The 10098-nt window shown below is 30.6% G+C and overlaps 1 protein-coding gene across 2 annotated transcripts in view; it reads right to left on the bottom strand.

The window, feature by feature from the left end:
* Positions 1–9503, bottom strand: part of LOC106462309 (thioredoxin domain-containing protein 15-like) — a 21585-nt gene extending 12082 nt beyond the window's left edge. Inside the window, exons 1-3 of one of the 2 annotated variants that reach the window (XM_013922211.2) lie at positions 9429–9503; positions 8647–8760; positions 6539–6852 (exon numbers count right to left, since the gene is read on the bottom strand). In XM_013922211.2, coding sequence (XP_013777665.1) covers positions 6539–6852; positions 8647–8734 — 402 coding nt within the window. In that variant the 5' untranslated portion in view covers positions 8735–8760; positions 9429–9503. Of the gene's footprint in view, positions 1–6538; positions 6853–8646; positions 8761–9347 lie in introns of both variants that reach the window. The other variant, XM_013922212.2, reaches the window with a different exon arrangement.
* Between the last annotated feature and the right edge of the window lie 595 nt (positions 9504–10098).

Raw genomic sequence — 10098 nt, 5'->3', positions numbered from 1 at the left:
ACTGTATTATTGCAATAAAAATTCTGAAAGATACTATTTGGTGTAAGCAGAAATCACAGAATTTCAATGTTTATATGTATATATATTATAATCACAGAAATATTTGTCATTCAAATTCAACACAGTCTTACCCTTACATTTATTTATAGGAACCTATTAGTGAGTATATGATTCATGATAAAAAAACCTTTCATAAGTATTAGTTATAATTTTCCTTCTATGTGATGGTTTTTTTTTTTATATTACTTACTAGTTGATAATATGTTTTTATGAGTATTACAGTTATAGTCTTGTTTTTATTTGATGGTTTCATTATTTTATATTTACTTCTGACTTCTAGTAACTTGTGTTTGATTTTAAACATAGTTTGAGATGTGATTCTTTGTTGAGAGTTGTTTAATTTTTTACAACCAAAGAGAGTAACCCTGAGGTTACGAAACTGGATTAGAAAAGAAAATAAATGTTTAAAGGAAAACGTAAGAACTGATCTTTATTTCTGTATGCATACAAGGGAAGTGTGTGTGTATTACATAAAAAAAAGGAAATAAAAGCATAAACCTTGAAAAAATTTAGAAAATTATACTAAACATTTATATTTTTCGTTTATTTGATAAAAGTTGAAAACCCAAGAAAAACTAGCTCATTATAAGACATTTTGTATTTGATGTGATATGGTTTGAAACCACATAGTTGAAATACAGACCAACTATCATTTTCCTTGATTATTGTATTTTCTATCACATTGTATTTTGTTTTGTCTTCTCTCTTGTCTACCAGAATAGATGTTTTATAGTGTATATCATAATAATAAAAAAACCACAAAATGAACTATTAGTGTCAATAGAAAAAAACTACCTAGTTCCAAACCTCAATCCAAAGCCCTACTTTCTGTGAGTTGTATAATAAAACATACATAAATATTGAATTTTATGAACTGTAGATAAGTAATACTGCAATGATGTTATGTAACAAATGAATTGCAAGTTTACTAAAAAACATAAATTCTGAAGGTGTTTTCATTTATTTGATTTGTTTACATATATAGCTTCTCTGACTTCCATGTTTCTAGGGACACGATAATCAAGAATTTCAGGTAGCAAAGCCTCCTTTACATATATTTTTCTTTCCAAAAATTCATCACCTCTTGTAATTTTGTTTCTGTGCTCAGGCCTTCATCTGTCCATATCAGGAAATTGTAAAATTCCGTCCAGTAATATTCAGCTGACCTTAAATGTGATAATAGAAATTAGGGTTTTTCTTCAAGAATAACTGATTCTTCGTGTTCATGGTGCAGCAAAAATTCTCATGTTTTTTAAGCTTCTGTTGGAGTTGTACATTCAGTGCTCTTAGGACATTTGATTTCTAAAATTGTGTCATTTTTGACAAACTTACCACGAGATACACCCACATAACCAACTTCTTTATGCACACAAAAAAAAAAACACTGTCCTCAACAATGTTTCCTATAAAGTTCTCATTACCTTTCACAGCATTTTTCTCATCCAGTTTTTACCACATTCTGTTGCTTTATTTACAATGTTGGACAAATAAAGAATTCTTTTTTACTGTATTTGTGCAAAAGTATGATTTACACTGCCTGTGGTCTCCAAAAGCATGATAGGGTTAATTTCTCAAGTCGTTTTGTAGATGTGAAACACTATTATCTTGTTCAGCATTGTACCTGATGGCTCCTCTAGCATATTACTTCAGTCGAAGTACCCTATCCTTCATCAGAAGTCTAGCATACTCACTTAATTCTCTTACAAGAGTGAAAAGTGTCAAACTGAATGTTTTGCACATTCAGTGTTTTCTACATAATGTCCATATGAAACTCCTTTTATAATCTTCTTGTATATGCTGAAATCTCTGTCACTGGTCATTTTTTTTTAAATGTAAGCAATGCATGGCTTCACTTTTCCTAAACCCTTCGACTATGATATCTGGTTCCATTCCAGTTTTTATAATATACATGATCTATTTATGTTTGTTGCCTATTAGCAGTGGTACAAATACATCAATGCTAGTTTCTAATATCTGAAAACAAAAATTTATTTGTCTATAACAGAAGCCACTGCACAGTGTCCATAATTTCTTTGACTCCCCCTCCATATAAAATTACAATTATCCAAGTCATCCCATTAGAATCAACATTACCATCTAATACCCTTCATCTCTCTTTGGTGCCTACTAATCTCTTTTGTTCTTCCAAAGAAAACTCCTGTGTCTGAAAAATAAACATAATTCTATCACCAGAACATAAATATACACATTCAAAATATAAATTTCAGGATATTTTGGAATAATTAACAATTATTATGTCTCACGTATTCTTTCATTTAACTGCTTGCATTATTCAAGCAATGATACTACTGTAAATCTGTCATTGTCTTTTAAGGTCTTTCATTTACAGCATTAACAAAAACTCCCCTCAGTATAAATAAGCAGCATTATAAACTTCTATCACTTTACAAACTGGATGACTTTTCATCGAAACACATATACATTTGAAATAAAATATACTTTCTAGACCACTCCAGTAAAAATACTCCTTTCATGAATTTCTGAGAATGCAGTGCCAGTTTTCTCACTTCTGTTATAAAATGACTGGTGTCAACTATTCAACATCCACTTAGCAACATTAATCCTGGATCATTCACTGCAACAAGGGAAGGAGCCTCATTCAAGTACATCAAGGTTTCACCACCAAGACAAATCATTATAGAAGTATGCTAAAATCAAAAGCAGTAGACAAAGAAAAATAAAGTAAACTGATTGAACTGAGACATTGAAGTTGTTTTATTCCATCCAGGGATAGCAATAATGAAATAAAATTACATACACTTGAGGGAAAGTTATCAGGAAGATTAAATTCCCTCAGTAAAGTTGCATTTCCTCATGTAATTTTTTTTTTTTTTTATTTAACCCATGCAATATGTTCACTTTTATTGGTCATAATTAAAGGAATACGGATGGTCTTTGCATTCCAGATCGGGAAGGCAAACTAAAGAAATGAAACTCCTCAGGAATGCAAGAATGTAATATTTTGATCCCTGCCATGATGAATAAATAGTATAGTTTTATAAGTACAATAAGCATGTGTATGAAAGGTTGCTTGTTCAGTCAGTATCACTGTGGAAAAATTTCTATTCATAACTATTTTTACATTGTCACTACCGTATGTATAGATTGATAAATGCTTTATTTTTCCTACCTTGTTTAAGTGAAATTATTTCATTCAATAATACTGGTTACATGACCATTCTCTGACACTTTAATATCAGCATTCTATTCACTATTACCATAGGTCATATGGCTGTTATCCATCATTTCTGGAATTTCAATATCAGTACAATTTTCCTCACCAGTGTGGATAATTCAAAATTTTAAAGTTCCATCCTGGCTGATTCTTTTTGTTTTCTTGCTAAGAAAGTTCCTTTTATTTTAACCCATTCTCACTCAAAACTAGGCTCTTAGTTCAAAAACTACTGTTTTCATTAGAAACTGTTCCACAAATTGAGAAGGTTTAGGGCTTTAGCTTAACACAGCTCCTAGAAAGAAGCACATAACATATAACCAATCATGTAGTGTTACACATTATGAATCCAGGAATTGCTTGAGGGTAGCTGTCCAACAAATATTTACAAAACTATGATATAATTTAGGTATAGGTGACAATTACTAATTTTGATATTTAACTGTCAGATTTTTCTGAAATAATTCACATAGCAACTTGGCAAATCAGTTGTATGTGCATGGTTCTCTTCCATGAACTACATAAAACATATTGCAAGATAATACACCATTGTTTATTCCTATGCTATAACACTAAAAAAAAAAGTCAATTTTATTGGACAATCAAATACCATAAAGGTTCTGAAACTAACAGAAGAAAGATACATTTTTGTATTGAAGTAACTACTTCTGCAGGATCTGTTTTCTTTTTATGCTGAATATTAATTATTATAATCAAACTAGCAGCATGAATTTTACATTCAAAGCTAAAATTGTGAAGAAACTTGTAGTAATAATGTATTCTAACAGAGATCACTCTATGATCCTGCATTATAACACAAGCTTCCTTTTCTGAATATATAGCAAGAAAGTAAGCTATTTCAACATTTTATTTGTATTTAACTGTACTTATCATACATTTTAGTGTGGCCAAAAGGTAATATTATAATGGTACTAATAATTCACTATCTGAACTGACAAAGTTTACTGACAGAAGTTCAGCTGATTATGTGACTCAGTATAATTTAGTTATTATTAAGCACAAAGCTACACAACAGACTATTTGTGGTGTGATCACCACAGGTATATAAACTAAGTTTTTAGCATTATTAGCCTTCATATTTATTGCTGAGCCACTGAACAGCAACTCAGTATAGCAACTGCTTTGAATAATGCTGGTATTAGATTGGTTCAGTGGTGTATTGTAATTTGAAGTAGTTTATGATAACTTAGGTTTTCTTGTTTAGTGAACTTCAAATCAAAGTTGTACCTATCCCTTTGTTGCAAATAATCATTGTTCTGCCTGCTGAGTAAATTGCACACCTACACAATGTCCTTGCTGCTGGGAAATTAGTAGGGCTACATATGTACTTCCCCAATAATGTTGCCTCAGAAATATCTTGTGTCATATTTGTCTATTCAAATTCATGATAGAATCCTACAAATTAGTTCTTTAGTTTGTTTTGTTTTTCAAACAAAGCTTCAGAAACCACTATCTGCTCAGTTTCAACAGCAAGTACTACTGAATGTGTGTTATAGGGTCATTAATCTACCAGGGACTCAAAATACTTTAGAATATAATACATATATAGGTATGCTGAGGAATTTGGAAATACAAAAATGCAGCCACAAATGCGTATGGTTCAAACTATGCATGAATGACAAGCATAATTTATCACAAAAATATACGTATATAGGTTTGTTTGTGTAAAAATGTTACACAGTATACTTGTGTACAGTAGCACAATGTGCCAATACAATAGTAAATTGAAAAATGAGTTATAAGCACAATGAAATTATTTTATATAGAGAACATACATATTTTGACAGAACACTGGTCTGTCTTCTTCAGGTATAACATACAACAAAGCATATAGGGTTTATATATAAAATCAACAGTACAATTTCTAAAACCATTTGAAAATATAACATAATGAAATAAGTAGTAAAAATATAATTTTGTGACTAACTTTATATAATATTAAGTTATTATTTTGGCACTAATCAAGATCTGATGTTTTCCTCCAGTATATGTAATTGTGTATAGTGTTTTTGAAGAATGAGCCAAATAAGTTGGTTCCACAACCTTTAGTGGGGTTGACTATTAGTTTTATAACATGCCAACTACTAAAAAGCATGAGCATGTTTGATGGCAAAAGGTTCATTTGATCTTGAATTAAAGGACTTCTCTAATTGAAAATGCAAACTACGGCCCGAAAGCATCTTATTAACGAATTGTTCTGCTTGAAACTGCAAATCTTGCAGAAAGACACCTCCTGAAGCTGTTCCAAACTGTCATTACTTGAGCTTTACATGGACAAGGTGAAAAGACAAATGCATGTAGTGTATGTCCGTAAAGCAATAACATGTAACAAGTACAGATCTAACAGATGGTAACCACTCAACAATAAAAGTTGAGAAATATAAGCATTTTAGGCAAATTTCACAAAAGATATTCCTAGTGTTCTTCTGAATACTTTTGTTTGGGTAACTTTTTTTTTTAATTTCCTGTAAATAAATTCTTATCTGTATAAATACTACAATATTCCATCTACTCCTTTAGTCTTATCTTTGGATGTACTGACCATCTTATACAATCAGTTTATATTATAGTCTAAAAATAGTGATTTTTGTATTGGAAAGGATGTGTATCAACACTGTCAAATCACTTTTGCTTCATGTTACGATATAAATCTAAAACAAATAGTTCAAACTGGTATTATTGGTTAAAACTGGGATAATCACTTTTAATTGTGTATATGAACTTTATGTTATCATAAATAATGAAAATTCAAAAATCTTAGTGTTTACCAACAAAATTCCCAGTTGATACACATGCAACCGTGTACTATATAGAAATGTTTGTCTTTATACATCTCTTCCAACTAGCAAACAACAAAGCCATGTGAAAACAAAATTAACTTTTTACATATCAAATAACATAAACAGAGAGAGAGAGTAAATTTTCATCAGGAAAACTGATTTAGATCTATTGGTCTTCTCACAATGAATAAATAGTCATGGGAATAGTCTTTTATAATGGTAATAAGTCATGACTGGTTCATACTTGTATTGACTAACAGCAGTAAAATAAGAGTCACCCACCATACTGAAACTGTTATTGGTAGAAATTATTATGTAAGCTACTGGTTAACCTTAACAAGACACTAATGTCGGCATTAATGTTGTGAACCCATTATCTTAGAAACATCAGCAACCAATAATAATTATGCCCTCTTGCACTGACAATCATTAATACAGCAGGATTTAGGACAAACTTTAATTTTTAGATACTATGTGAGCTTACCTCATCATTTTCCAGTTTTTTCTTAACACATGTGACTTTACTATCAGAATCATTTGTGGATGTAGAATTCTTAGTTTGAGTTTCATTTCCAGGTGCTTCATTGCTGACCATCTCTTCATCTACATTTTCTTCTTGTACAGCAATTGTTTCTTTTAAGGCTATGTCAGATTGTTCTCTTTCAGGAAGTCTTTCACTAATGGCATCTCTACTATCCACACTACCTAATTTTAATGTCTTGTCTGTATTAGAAACATACGTCTCCTGAAATGTCCTTGTCTTTTCAACATCATCATAATCATTAAAGGGAAGTTCATCTATCAATTGAAGAAAAACAATTCTTGTTCTACTTGTTCTCAAAAACACTTTTTGTTTAAAATCTCAGATTCTAAAAAGAATCTCTGTTAATCAAACATCAAAAAATACTATAACCATCTGAAGTATCTACCAAAACTTTAAAAATTGTGTTTTATCATGTTATTGTCTTAAGGAAAAAAAACCAGGGATCTTTATGCTAAAGATTTCCCAGACAATCTTATAAACTTCAATAATATTAACTCTCATCATTCTTTTCTCAAGACAAAATATTTTAAGAAATATTAATCTATCTCCAAATGCTAACACTTCCATTCCAGAAATATTTTAGTAGCTTTCATTTTAACATTTTCCAATAATCCATATCTTGTCTGTAGACAATACTCCAAATGAAGCCTAACTAGTGATCTGTATAAAGACATAGATAGCTCTTTTGATTTGGAATCAATATGTAAAAAATGCATCCTAAAATTATGTTAGCTTTACTATTAGCAACTGCACACTGACTGATGGCTTGATTAATTTACCTACTACTGTATTAAGATCTCTTTCTTTAGTCATGCTACTGAATGGATTTTCATATGTGGTTCAAATTATGAAAACTCAAATTCATTAACTTGTAATTATTATAACTAAAAGACATTTGCTAATTGATCCAAGTCATTCTGTAATACTTCAACATCATCAATACAGCTAGAAATACTCAAGAGTTTAATACCATATGCAAACATTATTGAATTATGTCTCTGTCAATGTAATTCACATAAATCAGGAAAAGAAAAGGCCCAAATACTGACTCCTGAAACACACCACTAGTAACAATGATCCAGTTTGACTGGACTTAATTATTAACAACTTTTTAATTTCTCTCATCCATTCACCTTTCCATTCTATTAACTAGTCTTTTCCCAATCCTCAATAATGTGCTTTTTTTTTAAATCTAATCTTCTATGTGATACCAGTGTGGTTTTTGGAAACCTAAGTACATAACTTTCATAATCCAAGTAACAAGCAACATTCCCACGAAAGATAACAGAGTAGTAAGGCAAAATTTCTATTTAACAAATTATACTAACTTGGTTGATGGTTTAATGAATGAGTGAGTGATTTTAATGGGCCAAAAGTCATTAAATTATCAACTTCTTAAAAGTGTAATATATTGTTGTATGCTATATTTTATTTATATATTCATTTGCTAAAGAGAGCTTATCATGATAACACAATACCTAGAAATTTCAAGACAGTTAAAGCTTTGGTAGAATCTGGAAGATTCCTGCCCTAAAATGCTTTCCAAACTTGGGATTGCAGCAAGCTTAGGTGGGGTCATAAGTTTGTCAAAAATAAAATCATATGAAGCAAAAAAAAAAGCTGGATGAGCTGGTTGAAATACATTTTCAAAAGATGGGGTCACACAGATTTGGGACATCTGAAATGGGATTGGAACTGAAAAAAATTTGGGAACCACTGCTCTATTACACAGAAAACTAGAAAATCTATAAATTATTGTGATATTTAGTTATTATTTAATTCGGCAAGTAAGTTAATAAGTTGTTTAGTTTAGATCCAGACAGTGATCCAGTCAGTCAGAATTATTTTTTTTTATCAATTATTCAGTGAGGAAATTCTGCAAGTAAGTTTCTTTCTGAGTTAGGAGTAAATTCGTTTTGAAATATCTGTTGAAACATTTGTAAAAGTAAACCTACCAGTGAACATAAATGGTATAAAATGTTATAGAAAATAACAATAAGACACCAATGTACAAAGAAGATTTAAAGTAAATTTTCAGTGTTACTTACTTTTTGTTAATTCATCTTCAGCACTATAAACATATAGACATGATGTTCCTATAACTGCTCCTAAAAAAATAGCTTTCCAACTCTTCATCCTTCTCTCATCTTAAAGTTCATTTCCTAAACAAAAGATAAAGGTGTATTATAAGTCCTTAGTTAGATTTCATTATTTAATCATTTTAATGTACAACAGTAGATACTATTATGTATAACATAAGCTTGTCAAAGATTCATTTGATTTACTTTTAGGAAGATTAATACAATACTACTTGATTTCATAAATTACACTCAGTGTAATGACACAACAATGTACTATAAGTAACCTGGTACTACTACTGGTACGTTAACCAAGCGCCTATGCTCTCTAGTAAAAAATAAAATTAACTTATCAATGACACAACAACTTTCTCAGTTTTCTGTGATAAACCTCTGTGCCACCAAAATCTTAATTTAAATTAATTAAATTAATCTCCCCTCCCCACAAAACACATAAGTTTGCTGAAGGAAAGGAAGGATGAATACCGATAATATATTGATAACGATATTTGAACAGAAAATAGGACACACTGCTGACGATTTTATTCTTCCATTTCACAGGTATTAATAATTAAGCGCAGGGCTAAGTAGAACTATGTACTAAGTATTTGGTACTGAAAATGAAATACAGTTAACCAACATTATTCTAAACTCTTCATTTTATTACTTACCAATATTAAGTTTAGTATTCGTACATAAATGGTATTAATTTAACAATATACACTAACATGTAAAAAAAAAACTAAACTCACAATGTTCATCCTTAGTAATCTGCTTCACTGCTAATAACCTAATAGCGTCACCTGGTTATGAAATATTTACGGTCTCTTTTAATAAAATGTAATAGCTGTATAAATATATAACAAGCTGAATCCCCGTCATATGACGGGGAGTTATGATTAATTTTTCGTTTCAAAATTATATTTGAATAAATGTTTTTTCAACATGTTTTCGAAAAATTAATTATAACATAGTAACAATATATGTATGGAGAATGACTATCCTATTTCTAGTAGTTCACGAAAACAATATCGTTTATGTATATTTGTTTTCTTTGTTTGAAGTAAAGCACAAAGCTACACAATGGGCTATCTGTGTTCTGCTCACGGCGGATATCGAAACCCGTTTTCTAGCGTTGTAAGCCCGTAGACATGCCGCTGTGCCACTGGAAGGCATGTACACAATGTGGTTACAAGTAAATAGACACCACCTTTTCAGAAAAAATTAAATTTTACAGTCATATTCACATGAATTGATATATTTATAATTTAATTAATATCCAGTAGATCTTCCTTTCGCTTCGTGGAGTTCGTTGATCCTTTGGGGCATCGTGAGAATCATCTCGTCAATTTTAGACTGTGGGATTTTCGCCCACTCTTGCTTCAAATCTTAGAGTAGATCGCTCTTCGAAGTTGGTTTTTT

The sequence above is a fragment of the Limulus polyphemus genome, unplaced genomic scaffold (assembly GCF_000517525.1).
Source record: "Limulus polyphemus unplaced genomic scaffold, Limulus_polyphemus-2.1.2 Scaffold1139, whole genome shotgun sequence".
NCBI classification, from domain to species: domain Eukaryota; kingdom Metazoa; phylum Arthropoda; class Merostomata; order Xiphosura; family Limulidae; genus Limulus; species Limulus polyphemus.
The sequence above is the reverse complement of the archived record's forward strand: the minus strand, read 5'-3'. Positions and strand labels throughout refer to the sequence as shown.